This window comes from Maniola hyperantus, chromosome 20, assembly GCF_902806685.2.
Source record: "Maniola hyperantus chromosome 20, iAphHyp1.2, whole genome shotgun sequence".
Lineage (NCBI taxonomy): Eukaryota > Metazoa > Arthropoda > Insecta > Lepidoptera > Nymphalidae > Maniola > Maniola hyperantus.
Window position 1 is genome coordinate 7,094,612 of NC_048555.1, and position 22,757 is coordinate 7,117,368.

At 37.1% G+C, this 22,757-nt stretch overlaps 1 protein-coding gene across 1 annotated transcript in view; it reads left to right on the forward strand.

Annotated features, from left to right (window-relative positions):
* LOC117991707 (thrombospondin type-1 domain-containing protein 4-like) overlaps nucleotides 1–22,757 on the forward strand; it is a 157,797-nt gene that overhangs the window by 27,775 nt on the left and 107,265 nt on the right. Inside the window, exon 2 of the mRNA XM_069505358.1 lies at nucleotides 5,503–5,717. Within this exon, the coding sequence (XP_069361459.1) occupies nucleotides 5,680–5,717 (38 nt within the window). The 5' untranslated portion in view covers nucleotides 5,503–5,679. The remainder of the gene's footprint in view (nucleotides 1–5,502; nucleotides 5,718–22,757) is intronic.

Consider the following 22,757-nt stretch of genomic DNA (forward strand, 5'->3'; position numbering starts at 1 on the left):
CGCCAACACATCCTCGATTTGAATAAGTTCTCCGCTATGCCGTTCTTTACAAATAAAACCGACTGAGGAAATGATTCTACATTTTATAACTTGCGTAAAGGTAATCACTCTTTAATCACAAGTATTCTTCTGTACTTACATATCTAGAGTACGCGGCCGAAAGTGATGTACATCGTCCTTTTTAACCGACTTCAAAAAAATGAGGAGGTTCTCAATTCGTCGGAATCTTTTTTTTTTTTTTTTTTTATGTATGTTCCCCGATTACTCAAAAACGCCTGGACCGATTTTGAAAATTCTTTTTTTGTTTGAAAGGGTATACTTCAAAGTTGGTCCCATTTCAATTTGGTGAAGATCTGATGAACATCTTCGAAGATAGATACTGGAACTCCTCAACGGATAAGAGTAAATTGCTCGCGATCAGTGTAATAGCTTAGTAAACAGTAGATTTTTAACCAGGCATAGCATAATTCTATGGGGCCACTAAAAGTTGTGAAATAAAAAAATTTACAAAAAAAATAAAAACCGACTTCGTTACATAAACACTAAAAATTGAAAAATAATTTAATTTATTACCGAATATATTATGTATACAAGAGTTAATATAGTTCCATAATAATATTTTTTGGGGTCGGTGCCAATGAGGTGCCATTGTGGAGTCCCATAAAAATATGAAGTCTAGACGATTCGCGCAGCTAAAGCTAATTGGCACCGGCACCAAAAAGTATTATTATGGAACTATATTAACTCTTGTATACATAATATATTCGGTAATAAATTAAATTATTTTTCAATTTTTAGTGTTTATGTAACGAAGTCGGTTTTTATTTTTTTTGTAAAAATTTTTTTGGCTTTGTATAGAGCGTTGTCTCTGTCACTCATACCTATATGACGTTTTGTCGGTGTCAACGACAGAGACAATGCTCTACAAACTTGCTATCTTCTTCTAAAGGTCGATGTACATCACTTTCAGCCGCGTACTGAACACGTGGTGCCTTGAAGTTCGCTAGTATCGCTAACAAGGCAGGTGATTTAGTAAATACATTTTCTCCTGAACACATTTTAACTATTTCTTTATAAATAAAATTTAAATTATTTGTATTTAAATTATTTAAATAAACTATTAATAAACTTAAATCTAAAAAAAAACAACATTAAATTAAAACTAAAATAAATTAAATTAAATCTAAAACCTCATCGAGACCACCGCAGCGAGGCATTGTATCCAAGATGCTGGCAGCATTACCCTTTTGGATGGCCAAACTAATTCTTTGACCAAGGTAGCTGCCAGCTCTCGGGTCCCCGGTTGACTCGATAACTCTTTTCGCAATTTCTTCAAAAAGAGCTCGAGCCCCCGGGCCCCACGGCCCCAAGGTCTCCACACCAAAAGGCACGAATACGAAGCTCCCATCGAGGTTTTCATATTTGCGCCTCTTGGCCTGTTCGGCGCTGATGGCCGCTGCACCCGCCATAGAGGAGGTCGCCTGAATGTGGAATGCAGCTAAAGTGTCTACACAAGTTGCATCCCAAACAAGCGACCTGCCCATCTTCCACGGTACGAGCGTCATACCATCAGGTCTTTTGCCATCGCTACGTGCCAAACCAATAGGTTCTAGTACAGCTGGCACATGGGCGGTGGCAAGGGACCTCCGGATGATGTCGTTAAGGGTACTATGGCGGGAGAAGCGTCCAGCGCTTCTCGAACAGGAGAGCCCATGGTGGCCGAAGGCGTCAACGCAGTCACCGCAGTGGCAACGGTGAGGCTGGTTTATTGTGGCGCCAAGCCTAAGACCAATGAGAACAGAAAGTGTCGTATGGTCTAACATAGTGCCCAGGTTGGCAGAGGGAAGAGCATGTAGCCAGTAGCCGGACTCTTTTGCAGAGACAGCGAGAAGACGAGCACGGTCTTTTTTAGAATTTGCGTTTGCTAGTAAAGTGTCAAATGTCGTTTTGCAAATAATGTCGTCCCACTGTCTCTGGGAAGAAAGAGAAACCGGCACTTGGCTGGGACTATGCATGGACCATTCATTTCTTTATAATGTACCTAACCACAAACTGGCCAACAAACTGGCCCACCAGTTTGGCGAGTTAGAAATATAAATGCCCTGTAAAATTAATAAGAAAAAATAAATTAAAAAAAAAACAATTTCTTGGTTTTCGGATTTATCCCTTTGCTTGTGCTGTAAGACCTACCTAAAGGCCAAATTTCATGATTCTAGGTCAACGGGAAGTATCCTATATAGGTTTTCTTGACAGAAACGACAGGGAGACATGACAGACAAATAACAAAGTGGTCCTATAAGGGTTGCTTTTTTCCTTTTGAGGTGGATGAATGAATGGGAATGAAAAGGAATGGAACCCTAAAATGGCACGTGATGTTGACCAAGGATTTTGATAATCCATCGATATTATTGCTTGTCAGTGGCATCCTAATTATTTATTTTTATTTTCTACTAGCGATCCGCTCTAGCTCGCACGGGTGCGATTTAGTAATGAATAAAATTTGAAATGTATTGACATTTTTTTACAAAAATACCATCCAAATTTCTCACTTTTCCGGTGGATTTTTCTAAAAATTCTAGGTACTGAATTTTCTAAAATCCTTTCTTAGATGATACCTACGCATGCCAAATTTCAGCCCGATCAGATAGTTCAGATAGATCAGTCAGTCAATCAGTCATTTAGTCAGCTTTTTAACCAACTTCAAAAAAGGAGGAGGTTCTCAATTCGTCGGAATCTTTTTTTATATAAATAGAAATAGAAGAAAATTAGTTGTTGGTACATTTTTAATTTCATTTAAGAATCTTTTTACCATCTCCCAGTCTATTTTATTATTTATGGGTCAGAAGCTCATGGCGCCTGTCTTAATAAATTTCTCACATACTTTTAGGATGCTGAAAAGTGTTAACGCTTGTCCGTGGTAATAACAATAAATCATAAAACCATTACCATTTCTTTTTGTTCGTTGATGTCAGTAAGCCGACATTGAATATCAGATATCAATCATTGGTGAATTATTATGAATTTGTTACAGTTAGGGCCCTAGCACACGTGACCCTTTTAGCATTGGAGATCAGCGATTTTGACAACTTGCTCCGTTTGATCGCTGAATTGAAATCGCGCGTTTAAGTGGTTGGACGCGACATCGAGGTTCTGAAAATCGATCTGATTGCAGCAACTGGAGATTGAATGTGTGCGGAGTGGAGGTTTCAAAGGTGGCATCGAGCTTTCGAAAAGCAACTAAAAATCAGATCGCTGATCCTAAAATCATTGTATCTGCTATGGCCCTTAAATGCGTAAGACCACCTCACATTACATAAGGCGGCGATTACATGCAAAATAAAAGTGTTTACATTAGCAAATTTGTCGTAAGTAATTAATCACGTAAGTAAAACTTACAGTTGTATCTGCAGACTAAATTTAACTGATAACCAAAATAGCTGTTGCTATTAAAATTAAAAAAAAAACTTTTTTGATTGCGCTGCAATACCCAATCTGTGATCAATCATACCAAATCAAATAATATTGATATTAAATTAATTAAATAATCTAATTGCCAAATGGTCTCTATTGCAACCCGATTAGCAAAAGAACAACGGTTATTTAGCTAATTTAGTAATTTAGCTTTTGAATAGCGTTTCAGAAACTGCCAGTAGGTATTTCTCTCACAACGATAAATAAATAAATAAAGGTCCAGTATAACAAACTTGTAAGTTATTTGTGAATAATTTGTTAAATGCTAATTTGGATAGTAAATCTTCTGCCTTGAAATAATTAGGCGTTATAAATAAAGATTTGAATGTTCAAGTTTGGGGATTAAGTATCGTCTTATTCTGTAACAGTTTAACTTTTTATTACTTACTTACTTGATTTATTGTGCTTTGGTTTTTTTAAAACATTTGTCATTGTTAGGTTTTTTTGGAGCAGCTTTCCGAAACTAAACTTATATGACTCTACCTTTACGATGTTTATAATGATTTTCTTAAATACAAACTGCATGAATTTTATCTAATTTCCAGAAAATTTAAGACTAAATACATACGTTTATATAACCGTTATAATTGTTCGTTAATCGCTAGCTGTTAGCGATACTGTGCACATTAAAAATTAGTAACAGCAAAAACAAAAATTCTTGCAAACACGAAAACAGTAAAAACTATAAATCAAATAGCAATTATCCATTCGTCAAATCTTATCCAATTAAATTAATCGGTAGACACCATAAAAGTTAAAACAATTAACAATCTTTACAAGAAGTCACTACTAAAACTAACGTGTGACTTTGTTTGCTTCTACATACTATAGGTATTATTTTTACTAAATGGTCGCGACTTCGTCCGCGTCAATTGCGTTTTTTTAAAATTCCGTGTGAATTCTTTGTTTTACTTTTGTGACACGTTCATAACATTTTTTTAAAATAGAGATAGCGAGCAAACGAGCAGGCGGGTCACCTGATGCTAGTGATTACCGCCGCCTATGAACATTTGCAGCACCAGAGGAACTGCCGATGCGTTGCCGGCCTTTCAGGAATTTGTTGGTCCGCCCCTTGAATAAATCCATGTACATCATCATCATCATCATGATCAACCCATTACCGGCCCACTACTGAGCCGGATCTTCTCTCAGAGTGAGAGAAGCCGAAGAGAGTGAACGTTAGGCCACGTTTGCCAAGTGCGGATTGACAGACTACACACACCTTTGAATATAATATTATAAAAAACTCTCAGGCTTATAGGGTTCTTCATGATTAAGGCAAGTGATATTTAATTTCTTAAAACGATATGTGCGTTTTGTTTTAACTTCGAAAAACTTTTTGGAGTTATGTGCGTGCCCGGAATAAAACACCTGACCTCCGATTAGGAAGCAGACGTCTTAATCTTCAAGCTATCACAGCATCTCCTATAATTATATTCACGGGGCCCTGAAATATTAAATGTCGGTGAATTTTCTAAAAAAAAAAACATATTCAACTAAACTATTTATAAAATAATTTCCCATTTATACACACTCACACGTGTACATGTACACCTAGGTGCCATCGTGAGTCAATCCGAAGCTCTTCAGATCACTGCACGATTTATAGAGTGAGGTATTTGTTTTACGTCAGATATTGATGGATCATGGGAGATTTTTTTCTATTTTTAGTTCCCGACTCGAGTACTAGAGAATTTCAGCGTTCATCAAAGGAAAACATCGGCAACATTCTTTTGAATGGCGCTCGTGTTTATTGGGTCGAAGATTCAGTTAATTTGAGTTGCGCTAGTTTGAAATGATTTTTAAAGGTATAACGTCTCGCGCCGTAATTTAATGCTGATTTTTAATGTGAAAATTTTCAACTAATGCGAACGGCAAAAATCTGAAACGTCCGTATACACGGTGAAAGGCTTTTTAGAGTTAAACCAAAAGAGAACATAACGTTAACGCCGCTACATAATTTTGTTGACATAAGTAAAATATAAGTAAAATAAAGCAACACAACTTTTAAGCTGAAGTTTTCTTTCACAGGTCTTCAGAAGAGGAACTAAAAGCAAAAATGAAAAGAAGCAACGACGGTGTCACGTGATGTAGAGAGGCAGACCTCAATAGAAATAGATTAAGAAATAGTGTTAGTGACTAAAGTGCTATTAACTGACAATTGTCTCATAAATATTAAGTTACAGTGAGTGTAAGTTAACTACAGTCATGGAGTATCGGAGACGTCTTCTGCTCTACATTTCAATGTGAGTATTGAATAACATACAAATCGATTTGGGAGATTAAATTTACAATAGATATCATTTACTAATTAGCTACTTACAAGAAACTTTCAGTCTTCTAGTCAAATTTAGAAGTGTATAGCTTTTATTTTTTAATACAGCAAGTGTTCTATCATAGTTAGTACAAGGTGACATTGAATTTGTTTATATTGAAAATATTACAATAAAACTTAAAGCTATCTTAATTACTGTATAAGTCATGCCCGCGTGGAATGATGCCAAGAATACTGGCTTCATTTCCTCGCTGAATAGCCAAGCTGATTGATCCTTTGCGAAAAATGAGCCAGCCTTTCTGTCACGATAAGATAAGATGATGATTATTTAATAGTTTATTTTGATTATTTTACTAATATTATGTCATTCAGTTGATATCGCATCTTGAAGAGGCTACAATGGACATACGTAGACATACGTGGGCCAAGAATGACACCTACATCGTCATAATACATAAATAAGTTAATAGGAAATGGTCATCTTAGCCTTAACCTCCTATAAATCAATGCATTTCGCCTTCAACTGTTCAAACAACACTAAACTTTTGAAGCTTCTATTGTATCAATTTGGTTTACGATATTTTATATCAATTGAAATTTACCGCTCAGCCATAAACACCAAACAAAACACGTAATGCGGTCGTAAAATGGATTTAAATCAAATTAATAGCGTCTAACTTATAAAAGCTAACCAAATGGATTGACACTTAACCACTTGACTGTCATATTTTTATTTAATGTTCCATAATACTTCATCACTTTGTGATGCAACAGATGGTAGTGACAATCTAAAACATTAAAATCCTAATAAATAAACTATTAGATACATCTTGTCGTTACGTTGGAACTAATTCTCAGATTGAATTTGAAAAGTATGGGTGACTTCGGAATTTATTTGGTATCTGATTTCATTAACTACCTATACATAACAGACACCATGCAGCAGGACCACAGCAGACATGACTAAATGGTTGCTTTTAAAGCATAAGCATAATTGATTTAGTTGCTTTTTGAAATGCATGCTCGATGCCATGATTGAACGCTCCACTCCACACACACATGCAATCACAAATTTAAATAATAATAATTGAAAGTGCTATTAAAACAACACACAAACACACACACACACACAAACACAAATATAACACACACAGACACATACATACATACACAAGCACGCATGCACGCACACACGCACGACACATTGCATGCATCTGACTTATTATTACATACAGCCACGGTAATATTATCATACATCACCGTGATACAGCGATCGAACCCGTGGATCGAACGCAGAAAGTCGTCAAAATGCGATGCAGCATCGATACAGTCGCAAAATCGTCGGTCTCTGATGCTAAAAAAGCATCTTGTCTGTTATGGCCCTAATACGAGTATCAATGTTTTAGAGCTAATTTTATTGTTAAACATTTTATTCTAAATCCATTGGAATGGATCTCAGTTTAGAAGCAGAAGAATTTTATAAAGCTCTTAATATATTTTAGTTAATACATTGATTACTCAAGAAAATTCTTACAAATAGGTAGTAAAACCGTATCAGCGTGGAAGTCAACGAGTCATCAACGTTAGATATCGTGAGCACAAAAAAACTAAACCCGAGTTATCAGTGCCGTATTATCTACAATTTCGTAACAATTATCGAACTACTTTCGCTTCCTATTTAGTTTTAAATTGCATAATTGCGTGGTCGATTTATAACGTGCTTTTCGTGGGCGATCCAGATCCAAATGAATTCGTTTGCAATGACAAAGATCTTTCCTAATTTGTAAAGCTAATGATCCATGGAGGACTAGGCATTTAGCGAACTATAACTCACAGTAAAGTAAAATTACGCTGTAATTACAGTCGAATTATTATAAACAACTGTCTTAAGTGCTTATTTTATTACTTATTTTTTTATCAAGGCAAAGCTTGAAGGCAAAAGTTGCATAGAAAAGTCTGAAAGATTGTGCCACACTTTTCAAATTTCAAATTCTAATTTTTGATTATTTCCTAGCACAAGCCTTGCGAGGTAAGATGGTGACAATTATTTGACAACCTCCCTGGCGCAGAGGTGAGCGCGGTCTTACTAGTGGGAGGCCCCGGGTTCGATTCCCGGCAGGAAATTTATATATATATATATATATAAATTTCCTCGAAGTGTAGGTAAAAACACCATAAAAATTATAAAATATAATATTTTTTTCTCCATAGTAACTTTACGACAATCATTATTTATTGTTATTGTAAAAAATTACAAAAAACTCTTTTTAATTAATTTTTTCTCTTACTAACTATGGTAGTAAGAGAAAAATTATATGTGTGGGACATTTTATTTCCTTTTCATTTGTTTGTAATGTTTTGCTAATTCGCCATATTCTTATCGATTGTCATCTGACCTCCGTAACCCATTAAGATTAAATCAGCAAGGTTTCAGATAAGCTCTCTGTACGTATTGGTACGTATAGAAGTACTTGTGGTGAGAGATCTTTATCGAATATTAGTGACAGTAACCGTGACTAACTGTCACTTAAAAAAAGAAAACTTGCCTATTCGCTACTATTTTTTTATATTGGTACTGATTCTGAGCACCAATAAATTTTAGAGTATTCGCATCCTCTTCTTACTAATGTAATATGAAAAGGGCAGACACAGTTTGAACGTTTTAAATTTAATTTTCAGCTGTCATATCTTCTGTACTCTTAAAATAATAACTGATTGAAATAAAAAAACCGGCCAAGTGTGAGTCAGACTGCGCACTGAGATGTCTTCGTTATAATAGCTATCTGCTTGCCAAAAAGTCCGATCCGTCCATCCGTCAGTCTGTCAGCTTTTCTTTTACATAAGGGTAAAATCTATAGAGCGCACTCTGACTTTGTTTATACTTAAGACGAGTTAAAACGAGACAGACGTATATCTCTTACATAAATCTGTCTCGTTTTAACTCAATCTTAAGTCTGAGCAAAGTCAAAGTGCGCTCTATAGATATCAGCCCTAGACTTGCTGATGTTCCCGAGGTCGTCCGCGTAGATTTAAGGTTTTAAAATCTGTTTGTTTTTTCAGCATTTGAAGTAGCCTATCACTCTCCAGATCTCTTACTATAACCGTGAAAAATAAAAAACCGGCCAAGTGCGAGTCAGGCTCGCGCACCGAGGGTTCCGTAGTACAATCGTAATTTTTCGAAATTTTGCACGATAAATCAAAAACTATTATGCATAAAAATAAATAAAATACTTTTTTAGAATGTACAGGTAAAGCTCGTTCATATGATAGCCCACTCGATATAGTTATCTTACTTTGAAAATTGAAAATAGTAACTATTTGTTCATGAAGACATTTCAATTTTTTTGTGATAGATATAACCACAAATTCACGGTTCACGGACAGACAGATAGACAAACAACAAAGTGATCCTATAAGTATAAGGGATCCTTTTTTCTTTTTGAGGTAAGAAACCCTACAAATTGAGACTTGCACGTAGGTTTTCTTTTTGGCCTAAGAAAGAGATTTGAGGAATGCTAACAGAATTTAAGAACCATAATACGCGACAGGTCGAGATGGCCATCGGACTGGGGACGCCCCGCAAACTCGTACGTCACCCGCGCTAACTCGGTGCGGGCGAGGGCGGGTGCGCGGGGCATCCCCCCGCCTCATACTTTTTTATTCATGGCATAATCTTGCACCTATATCAAATATTTGAAAAGAGCAACCGCCGAGTTTCTTGCTGGTTCTTCTCGGTAGGAAAGGCATTCCGAACCAGTGGTAGATGCATCCGACAATTCGAAAGTACTTTTAAAAGTTTATTTGAATAAAAAAGATATTTTTTTACCCCGATTGCCATCTCAACCTGTTGCGTATTATACCTATCTGAAAATAATTTTTTTTCTGAACTTTTTCCTAATTATAGTAAAAAGATTTTTCTGGTCTTTTATTTCACGAAACTATCTCGCGAATAGAAGCTATTAATCAGTGTCTTTCAGTCTGTCGCACAAGAATAGCTCGTTGAAAGTAGTATTGCTTAATACTGAAGGAAAATAAAGCTATTATACAGCTTGTAACCAGAACGCTGGAAAAAACGAAGACAGATGATATTATCTACTGAGGATTACTGATATGATACCACGAAAAAAAAACTACATTTTGTAAAAGTTTACGATATAATCAATGCACAGCTCAAAAGAAACTACTGGACGGATCAGATACGGATTATGGGATTATGTCATAAACTACCATTATACCTACATAAATAGTTATATGACTACTTCGGATTGTATTTTCACGTTCTCGGATCTGATGAGTGCGTAATCGTCCCAAGGTAAATTAGTGTAGTCAACGCGGACAAAGTCGCGGGAATAAGCTAGTTGAAAATAAATTTAAAAAAGTGAGTAGGTACGTAATTTTATATACACATCTTGTACGATGGTACGGAACACTTTGTTTGCGAGTGTGGCTCGCACTTGACAGATTGTTTAAAAAGATCATAATAAAATTAGCTCAGTGGACAACATTCCTTAGTGCTTAGAGCATTTCACGGCAGGCAGGGGTGTCAGAATACCTGTCCCTATTTATTACCTATCTGAATTCTAGAAATCGCAACTGTTAGAGATTTAGCACCATTAAAGATTCATTGAGTTCTAGTTTGATTTGATGTAATAAATATAAAATTTACTTTTTAAATTTTTAAATACACAATTTAATTTTTTGGGTATGTACAACCGCTACTGCATTGCGACCTGATTATATTTTAATCTGTCGAGCATAATTATTATGTATCTGTCTCCCTCATATACCTTTTTTTGAAAAAAAAACTATTTCACAATTTTTATTGTCCCCTGTATTTGCTATGCCACCTACTTACTGTTTACTAAGCTTACACTCATCGCGAGCAATTCACTCTTATCCGTTGAGAAGTTCCATTATCTATCTTCTACTGGATACAACTGATGCATATTTGAAAGAGTCAATCAGACTTAAAATGCTTTTAACCTAGACCGTAGGCAAAGCTGTCAATACTAAAGCATGACCTAATCACGCGGTTGCCAAACCCACCATGACTTCACATCCTAGTAGCACAATGGTCATTAAATTTCCCATAAACCTATTATTCATGTCTCTTCTGGCGTAGCGGAGGCGCTTGGAAGCATAATGCCAGGTTCATTTCCTGGCAAATGTTTTTTTTTAAATCGAGTCTTTAATCAGTGTTTCCTTCCCGTCCTCACGTATGGTGCTGAAACGTGAACTGACAAACGGACATACAAAATCATCATCATCATCATCTTGATCAACCACAACCCATCGCCGGCTCACAACAGAGCACGGGTCTCCTCTCAGAAGGAGAAGGGTTTAGTCCATAGTCCGCCACGCTGGCCAAGTACGGATTGGCAGACTTCATACACTTGTTAGAACAATAAATACTCTCAGCCATGCCGGTTTCCTAACGATGTTTTCCTTCACCGTTATAGCAAGTAATATATAATTGCTTAAAATGCAAATAACTCGGAAAAGTTAGAGGTACGATGCTCTTAAAATAACTATGATATTATTATAGGTAGGTATAAGATCCAGGTATTAGATATATAATGAGTAGACCCGCAGGAGAATCAAGGTCACTGATATAGCCCAAACCATATTAGCAAGCTGAACTTGCAGTGGGCAGGCCACGCTTGTTTGTAGAGCTGATTCAGTCGATTCAGCTGAAAAGTCCTAGAGTGGAGACAAGCGTATAGTGCAGCCCCTCTAGCACGACGGATCGAACAATGTAAGAGGCTGGATGAGGCAGGTTGAGGGTATGATGTTGCTCATTAGGGATAGCCTATTTTTAAGCCTATATTAGATGGAATAATCCTAAGACTAAATAAATAAAGAGATCGTGATCTGATAAAAATAATTGTGGCCGTGAATTTAAGATACCGAATAAAATCAACAGGTTATTATTTTAAACACGTGTATAAAAATTCCAAAACAAAAACGTTTGTGTAAAGATTTTTATCTCTATAACGATAAACATAAATCGATTCAGTATTGTTTTATTTAGTTATGGTATTTCGCTTTTATATATATATAGAAGATGTAGCGAATCGATTAAAACTACGCATGTAGTAGCACGGTAATGTTATCATACAGTATTGTAACTCGGCCGTATCTTTGAAATAAATACCTACAGCAGCGCGGTACGTAAACATGCGATAGGGCTGCCCGCCTTTGCAGGTATTTTAAAAAAACTTATCTCTGGATGCGTTCATGTCTTAAGAATTCATTCAACCAAAAAAAGCACAATATTTCTTACTCGTCATACTAAATATGTACTTGAACTTATTTTAGTGGAAAAATCGCGCGGTTATTATAAACAAAACACCATCCGTTCGCCACTGCGGCACAGTCGCGACTGGCAGTGTCCCGAGCACATCCCGAGATCGAGGCGCGTAGGTATAGCTCGCGTTTCGTCCATTTGTATGAAGTTGGAATACTGTATGATAATATTACCGTGGTAGTAGTAACCTAAGTGTAAATGGATGTTGATGTGTATCTATGAATTTTGATTATAATAATATTGTATTTTAGGTACCTATATTGTGTATATTGTTTTATCTATACTTACGTTGTTTTTTTTTTTTTCAAAAATGATTCTTCCAATCAAATTACTGCAAATGTGGTTTTTGATGAGTAACGGTGCATTTAAAAATTCGCAAATATGAACGCGACTAGTGAAGAACACATTCGTCGTGCCACCGCGCAATGGTGAGATTGTGCTCAACATGTCTATGAAATTAAGAAGCAATGGCGATTAAGTAAATGCACGATTAACCATGCGCCTAATTAGATAGATAGTCACATAAATTGAATCAACACGAAAGAAAGAAACGTAATAGAAGCTAGCAGCCAGAAAAAAGTGGTTTGAAAAAAGTGGCAGATACAAAAAAAAAGATACCTCTACTGAAATAACGGTTAACTGCTTAGAAGGATGGTTTTAATAGCACTTCTATTTCAATTTGAGCAAGCCTGGACCGAGCAGCCTCGTCTCGTAGCTTGGGGACTTCTCAGCTAGTGCTTTTCCTCCAAAACCTAACTACCACCTACTAAAACTTACTATCAGGTGAGATTGCAGTCAAGGGCTAACTTGTATCTGAATTAAAAAAAAAAACCGAACTAAATTGGGCCATGGCAATTTACCAATGGCAATGGCCGCTTAACACCCTACCGTGCCGCCAAGCGATTTAGCGTTCCGGTACGATGCCGTGTAGAAACCAAACGGGCATGGGTTTAATAAAAACTGCCATAACCCTTCCAGGTTAGCCCGTTTCCATTTTAGACTGCATCATCACTTAATACCAGGGTGAGATTGCAAGTCAAGGGCTAACTTGTATATTCAGATGAATTTAAAAAAAATCTACATTATTTCGCCTCATGGCACGGCGTACCTTATAAATAAACCCACGACTGTCTCTAGTAAGTATGAACAAAGCTTCAGAGACAAGCAACGATTATAACGGACATTGTTAAAAATATATATACACATTGTATAGATACTTTGTCAAATCGTCAGATATTTTATTGCAGTAGATACTAGAATCAAGATACTACATATGACGTAAGGTGGATACAAGTAGTAATAAATTGTATGCCTTCTGACTAGATTCGTTGAATAATTCAGATTTTATCACACTGTTTGTGTATGTGAGCGTAAAAAGTTGATTGATTAACTTATATAAAATCGATAAGCAAATTAATTCAGTTGGTTTGAATGAACCTTTCAATGGCCGTCATGGGTAGAGTTCAGCTAGTTTTAAAATCTGCCAAATACGACGTAGGTATTTCTCTCTCGCCTAGTTACATTTATTTTGTTCCGTTTGCGATGCATCTGGATTTGTCGGGTTTGCGGAGATATTTTACAGTGATCAATGACCTCTTGCATTTTGGTGACAGAGAGGCTGGCAAAGTGTTAACGCATATTGCATGCTGCCCTCGCTGTAGTGCGGAAATGCAGCCAATATCCTTGGCAATTGGCATCATTCTACGCGGGCATGACTTTTAGATACTCTAAACCAAAATCCTGTGTCCTCCTACTCCTTTCTTGGGATGTAAACTATCTCTGTACCAAATTTTTATCAAAATCACGATAGTATTCTGTGACGATAGACAGACACAATTTCGCGTTAATAATATTACTTAGTATAGATTATTTAAATTTGAAACGCTCTTACGCTTGAAATTTCTGTTTTTCCGTAAGATATTTTCCATCGGTCGAAACGTTTTAGGGTGATTACGCACTGCATCCGATCCGAATCCATGAAAATACGCTCCAAAGTAGTAATAGAACTATTTGTATGGTAGCTTACCCACTAGCTTAAACTTCCGTCATCCGTGAGAATATCTCGGATGTGCCTCAGATTCAAATCGAACATAATATAAAGACGTAAATATGTCAAAGATGTCCACTGAATAGCTTGGGTTTCGATAAGAGATCGGATAAGTGCGTAAGCAATATTCGAATTCGGTCCGAGTTTTTAATATCCGCATTTTCACGGACTCGGATCGGATAAGTGCGTGATCGCTCTGTCGCTTTCCTTATACTCGTACATTATCTATGACAGCCCTAAACGTAAAAAGAACTCGATGATATAAAGTCAATTAAAGTTTGCAACATTTTCATAAACAATAGACACAAAATAACATAATAGCATATCGATATCGCAATTACATCATGAGCGAGGCATCATATTCAATTGCACTATTTCAATATTTCAAATAGCATTTAATTCAATACAGCCTCGATAGGGAAGGGTATTCCTCTTCCTTATGATCATTTTGATCAAATACTACAAGTTGTTTTCAGTCATTGATGTCAATGTTTCTATTGATAGATAGAGTTGAGGCCACATGGACGAAATTGACATCCACATGGATGGTTTGTTTATTAAACCGGCTCGCCCCGACTTCGCACGGGTAGGCTTATTTATTCATCATCATCATCATGATCAACCCATCGCCGGCTCACTACAGAGCAAGGGTCTCCCTCTCTGAGAGGGGTTTTGGCCATAGTCTACCACGCTGGCCATCTGCGGATTGGTAGACTTCACACACCTTTGAGAACATTATGGAGAATTCTCAGGCATGCAGGTTTCATCACGATGTTTTCCTTCACCGTTAAAGCAAGTGATATTTTATTACTTAAAACCCACATAACTCCGATAAGTTAGAGGTGCATGCCCGGGACCGAACCCCCGACCTCCGATTAGAAGGCGGACGTCCTAACCACTAGGCTATCACAGCTTATTTATTCAATTACCTATTATTACCTATTAAGTGAACCTAGAGTAACTGACATAGCTCAACGGTTTGCGAAGCTGAAGTGGCAATGGGCAGGGCACATAGTTCGGAAAACCCATAGACGTTGGGGTTTCGAGGTGCTGGAATGGCGACCTCGCACCGGAAGGTGCAGCGTTGGAAGAGCCTCTACTAGGTGGACGAACGACATCAGACGAGTCGCAGGGAGCCGCGTGATTCAGGCGGCGCAAGACCGTGGCGTGAGGAAGCCCCGGCAATCGACACGGTACGCGACAGAACGAGATGGCAATCGGGGAGGCAATGCCTCGCACACCCGCACAGCCCGCACAGCCCTCGCGCTAACCCGGTGCGGGCGGACGCGGGTGACGTGCGGGTGTGCGGAGCGTCTCCCCGCCTCATACCCCGATTGCCATCTCGACCTGTCGCGGATAGGTAGCAACCTTTGTCTATTATTAGGATAATGCATTCATGCACATTTTTCCCGCAAATAAATTTATTTGCACGATCAATAAAGCAGTGTGAAGTTTGCAAGTTAAATATTACGACGTCAAATATTTATTCCATGCCATAGAAGTGAACCGCTATTTGCATACTTACATCAAACTGAATGCCGGCATATTTGTGATCAGATAAACTAATAGCTAGAGAGTTGGTGCCAATTTTTAAATTATGATTAGATCAACACTGAGATTCAACGGTAAAATTGCTATTTTTAAAGTTTGTAAGAAAACCTACTTAAATACCTAAGTTTGGAAAATAGCTGCGCTTAATGGTTTGCTCATGACTGGTATTAAGATTTTTTTTTTTTTTTTGGTTTTTGTTTTTATTTTAGAATGCCAGAACTAAATTTTAATAAGTACTCGTAAGTAGAGCATGAAGACCGTTTTTAGTATAGTTTATTAAAACGACTGAAACCAAAAATAAATGGAAGTAGAAAGACCTTTTCATTCAAATATCCTTTTACAAGTGCTTTTGAATCGTCAACTGGATCTACCACAGTGCACTGGTTGGGATTTGGGAATGCCCTTCCTACCTAGAAGAACCAACAAGTCCATTCTCTTTTATCTAAATATATAAAAGGAAGATGACTGACTGACTGACTGACTGACTGTCTGACTGACTAACCTATCAACGCATAGCTCAAACTACTGGATAGATCGGGTTGAAATTCGACATGCAGATAGCTATTATGGCGTAGGCATCCGCTAAGAAAGGATTTTTGAAAATTCAAAGGGTGTGAAAATATAGGGGTTTGAAATTTGTGTAGTCCATGCGACGAAGTCGCGAGCATAGGCTAGTCATTTATATAATCTTCGACTGTGTAATAGGTACATACTTTTTCCAGGAGCATTCTTGCAAAAGGTTTAAGTTTTTCTGCCATAGTCTCCCTATCTATAAAATATACTTAATGATTTTACGATTTGGACGATATGTACAAAAGGCCACCCATGGCGCCAAACCCCTTGTTGTGTTCGAATTGAAAATCCATTTAAATCTCATTTTCTAAAGTGAGTTAAATCGTAGAGATAAGATATATTTATTTTGTGCTTATAACGGTTGGTTTATTTCAAACATTGTATTATGATTGAATGTGTAATGTTGTTGATGGTTACTTATAGCTCTATGTGACAGTCTGATCGAAGGAAAATAATGTTGTCATTGGAAGGCGAATCTTGTGTCTCGGGGCCCGGGATCGAAACCCCGACCTCCGATTGGGAGGCGGATGTCTTAACCACATCACACTATCACAGCTTGATTATTATTAGTTACCTATTACTAATGGTCATCATCATCATCATGATCACTACACTACACTACACTCACTACAGAGAACGGGTCTCCTTTCAGAGGGGATTTGTGGCCATAGTCTACCACGCTGGCCAAGTGCAGATTGGCAGACTAATGGTATTAAGAACCTTTTTTACGAGTACCTACTTGTACATAGTGAGAGGTCATTTAAATCCTGAAAAATTGGGACATTGGGATTTGATAGGCACATGTTCTCGGCCAAATAGGTACTGTACACAATTGTTATTTCATATTGCTCATAATACATCATCAATAGGTACAAGCAATATCGGCTGCCATTAACCAACATTGACGTCAAGCGTAGAATTGATTCAGATGTAAAATTAATGAGACTATATCATACCACTCCAGACTTACAATTGCACTAACTCTCAATTTACATATAAAATGGTACTTTAATTGTTTATCTATGTTTTACAAATAAAGAAAGGCTTATCTATAGAGTAAAAAATGTAATACCTATACAAAATACGATTCTAACAATCAATTGAAAAAAAAAACAGTCGAAACGCTAAATGCCGGCTTGGCGACTTTTGACTTCGGACAAAAGTTGGTAAGTCGTTAAGCACCTACCTACAAAAGAGAGTTACGTAAACAGAACGAAATTAAATATTGTAGGTCTGTATCAACTTTTATCGCTCAGTTTAAATTAATTATTAAAAAACCGGCCAAGTGCGAGTAAGGCTCGTGCAACGAGGGTTCCGTACTACTGTCGTATTTTTCGACATTTTGTACGATAAGTCTAAACCTATGATTCATAAAAATAAATAAAATCTGTTTTAGAATCCACAGGTGAAGCCCTTTCATAATATGATACCCCACTAGATATAGTTATCTTACTTCGGAAATTGAAAATACTAATTATTAATTCATCACCACAATTTTTTTTTGTGTGTGATATAAACACAAATTCACGGTTTTCAGATTTTTCCCCGAATGTCTGCTATAAGACCTACCTACCTGCCAAATTTAATGATTCTAGGGTCAACGGGAAGTACCCCGTAGGTTTCTTGACTGACAGACAGACAACAAAGTGCTCCTATAAGTGTTCCGTTTTTCCTTTTGAGGTATGGAACCCTAAAAACCGTTGAATGTGTACATTCTTTAATGCTACTATCAAATTTCGAAGTATAGAAACCTTTTTCTAACAACCTTCAAATTACGTCATGTTATGAAACACGAACTAACAAAGGCTATATAAAATCAAATCGTTTTGACCAAGTACAGCACTACCGGTCACTAAAAGACGTGAGTAAGGTTTTTTTGAAGAATGTTCAAAGCGCACGTTAAAAGCTAATTGAATGTCATTAGTCAAGACACAAGGCCTTATATTCGTGTTGTATGTCTTTTATACATAACTAACTTATGCCTGCGACGTCATCCGTGTGGACTGCACAACAAACCTCTATTTAATTAATCCACTTAGAGGTTAAATTTTTTAAAACCCACTCTTAGCAGATGTCTTCGTTATAATAGCTATCTGCTTGCCAAAAAGTCCGATCCGTCCATCCGTCAGTCTCTCAGCTTTTTCTTTTACATAAGGGTAAAATCTATAGAGCGCACTCTGACTTTGTTTATACTTAAGACGAGTTAAAACGAGACAGACGTATATCTCTCACATAAATCTGTCTCGTTTTAACTCAATCTTAAGTCTGAGCAAAGTCAAAGTGCGCTCTATAGATATCAGACCTAGACTTGCTGATGTTCCCGAGGTCGTCCGCGTAGATTTAAGGTTTTAAAATCTGTTTGTTTTTTCAGCATTTAAAGTAGCCTATCACTCTCCAGATCTCTTACTATAACCGTGAAAAATAAAAAACCGGCCAAGTGCGAGTCAGGCTCGCGCACCGAGGGTTCCGTAGTACAATCGTAATTTTTCGACATTTTGCACGATAAATCAAAAACTATGATTCATAAAAATAAATAAAATCTGTTTTAGAATCCACAGGTGAAGCCCTTTCATAATATGATACCGCACTTGATGTAGTTACCTTACTTTGATAATTGAAAATACTAATTATTAGTTCCTGACTACAATTTAATTTTTTTTGTGTGATGTGACCACAAATTCACGGTTTTCAGATTTTCCCCCTAAAGCCAGCTATAAGACCTACCTACCTGCCAAATTTCATGTTTCTAGGTCAACGGGAAGTACCCCTGTAGGTTTCTTGACAGACCGACAGACAGACAGACAGACAACAAAGTGATCCTATAAGGGTTCCGTTTTTCCTTTTGAGGTACGGAACCCTAAAAATCATGCCGGTCCATTGCTCTGTTGCATTATTGAAACACAAACCAACAAACAAACACACTTTCGCATTTATGACATGGGTAGAGATGCCAAATATAGACATCCCTGATGTCTATATTTGGCATAAAGTCATCCAACACGTAGCCAGAGCCCATACCAGTTAGTTATCCCGCCGCGTTATCATGGAACCATTAATCAAACCTCACGTTTAGCCTTTAATAAATAATTATAATTAATAATTTTATCACCTATTCGCCGGCGCCTGCACCGGGGTGCCACTTGAGCTATGAAGTCAGACATTTTAATAAGTGACCATTCATCATTGTTGAGTTTTGAGAGAAATATAAAAATAATTTATAAATGACCATTTCAGAGCACGTCATTATAATATTATACTAGTATTACTTATGTTTATAATGTTTTATTTCGTATTTACTTACTACATTCGCTCGTTCTTAAGCCACGCATTAAGTTGTCAAGTAGTTAACTAAAACATAAAGAATTTATTATTTCACGCACTTAGCTGTTCATCTCGGAATGAACTTGAGAACAAAATTTGGTAGATACAAAGATAGCTTTCTACCCAGAGACGGTAATTTTATGCCAGAAAATCAAAGAGTTCCTACGGGATTCAAAAAATCGAAACCTATATGCGGACAGAGTCATTATTATTTTAGTAATAAATAAATTACAAGCATGGGTATTTGTGACAACGTCCTATCAGACCACATGCGTAGTTGACACAAATTGATCCGGCCGAACTGATTCGGAATAATTGAGTAAATACTCGATTGGCCGAATAGAGTCGTGATTGCATGTCACAATTGCTTGCGTACGGCTTTTGATATGATTGTTTCACTTACAGAATAGGCCTATTTAAGTAGTTGTACATTGTGGCTAATTCCGTTGTACACAATCTCTAAACTAAACTAAAATGGCACGTCTAAATCTATTGCTATCACTTTCATAATGTTGCTTGCGGAAAAGGATAGCACTAGATTTAGACTTGTTAATTTAGTTTAGTTTAGAGATTGTGTACAAGAGAATCAGCCCCAGTACGCGGCTAAAAACAATGTACATCGACCTTTAGAAGGAGTTAGCAAATTTGTAGAGCACTGTCTTTGTCGTTGAGACTGACAAAACGTCACATAGTTAAAGTGACAGAGACAACGCTCTGCAAAGCCGAAATGTCATTCTAAAGGCCGATGTACATTACTTTCGGCCGCGTACTGTACTGCGCTAAAACCTAAAATATAGAATAGAATAGAATAGAATAGAATAGAAATCCATTTATTTGTTGATCCAACACACAATAAACACAAATATTTACAAAAAACATTCCTTAAAATCTAATTCAACAAATAGGTAAGTACCTAGTGTCTACGATGTGTCGTGCCAACGAAAAGGTACCTACAAATTTTTCTAGACCTAGCGGTGTATAAATTTTAATGCGAGGTAAGTATAAATGCATACAATACGTTAAATAAATATCTAATACCTACCTACCTGTAAATACGTAAATTATTCACTAAATAAATCTTTTAAATATCTCTAATAAATTTTCTATTTTTTGTGCCAACAATAATCTGGCTACTAGATATCTGCAAAATTAATGGCCGCAACTGAAGGTTTTTTCGTAACTTTTTACGAAAATACAATACAAAGCAACTTGTTACCATACAATGCATATTTGAATATTTCCAAAAAAATATCAATAAATCAACGTCGTCAATAGAGACGGCGACTTTCTTGAATCTAAATTTAAGAAGAACTTCGGTCTACCTATAGGAATAGGGTTTCCAAATATAACATGATTTTTAGTATATTCCTAGTTAGGATAACGTAAGCAAACACGTCTGTTAAAAAGACTATTAGTTTTTTTTTTTTAATAAAAATAGCGAGCAAACGAGCAGGCGGGTCACTTGATGGTATGTGATTACCACCGCCGATGAATATTTGCAGCACCAGAGGAACCGACAATGCAACGTAGCCTTTCAGGAATTTGTTGGTCCGCGCCTTGAATAACCCCTTACAGATTATCGTTCTTACGAAATATCTTCGCTTTTGATATCGTATCGCAATTCATACTCATCCGTTTAACCAATTTTTACGTTTGGTACCTACAGAGATAGCTTGCAAGTTACAACAGAGTTGGACATACTTTCAATTCCGGAAAACTGAAGAATTTCCACGGGATTTTTAGAAACCTTAAATCCACGTGGATGAAATTGCGGATATCATCTGGTGATTTATATAACGAACAATAAAATGTAAAGTAAGAAAAGTACTACAAAATCCGAGTATACTCTCCAATTTGGTAGCTGTAGTCTCAAATGAAATGTTAACGACTTTGCACTAAAAAATCTGAATGTGCTAAATTAATCAACAGCGGTCAATGACTTGTCAACTAGAGCCTCAAGGCCAAATTCATGACGATGAGTTTCAACTGATTTGCATAGATTTCTTTTTGTTTACATTTTACTCTAGAGAATTTCACGCCACTTTATCTGCGGTCATGTAAATCCTATCTATCTATTTCTATATATAAAACACTAAAATTGTCTTAACACGTCGAGATAGCAATGAGGGTATGAGGCGGGCAGACGCCTGCGCTTGCCCGCACTGGGTTAGCGCGGGGACTGTGCGGGTGTGCGGGGCGTTCCCTCCCCGATTGCCAGCTTGACCTGTTGCGTACTATACCTATGTCAGTTATAGACTTTGATTTGATATAAAATTCGGTTAAATAGTAGATGAGGGTATATATTTCTAATACCGGATCTTAGATCATTTTCAGTGGAAATAAAAAGTGTTTTACATTTTTTTAATGTTTTATTGAATATTGAACTATTAGCTATGGGCCTCATAAGAAAGCTCAGAGTCACTCAGCGGGTGATGGATAGTGCTATGCTTGGAGTTTTTCTACGTGACCAAATCAGAAACGAGGAGATCCGTAGGAGAATTAGAGTAACCGACATAGCTCAACGGGTTGCGAAGTTGAAGTGGCAATGGGCAGGGCACATAGTTCGTAAAACCGATAGACGTTGGGGTCCCAAGGTGCTGGAATGGCGACCTCGCACCGGAAGACGCAGTGTTGGAAGACCCCCCACTAAGTAGACGGACGACATCAGACGAGTCGCAGGGAGCCGCTGGATTCAGGGGACGCAAGACCGTGGCGTGTGGAAGTCCCTACAAGAGACCTATGTGCAGCAGTGGACGTCTATCGGTTGATGATGATGATGATAATTACAGTATACTTACATCGTACTCACACTACTAAAATCAGGATCAAGAAATAAACTTAGTTGCATTAATTTGATCGTCATTCGTCAACTACCTACCTATGTATTATATCTGTGAATAACTAGTTCCATTTTCACGGTCACAGTTATGTAACTGTTAATCTAATTTTAGTCATAGCCCATAACCGGTCAAATGGAGAGGTCAGAACTCGGAAAGTGATAAACGGGCAAGGTTAATTATGGTGCAAGCTCCTCGGTGCATAATAATCCGACCGCATGCAAGGAGACCTTTCGACAGAAATAGCATAACTAATCAATTACGATGCGCGGCTACTGGTTGTCTGAAGTTTCTGCTATGAAGTATGGATTATCATCTTATCTTACTTAGGGGTGATTGTTTAATCGTTAGATAGCTATTAGATAGATAGGGTTC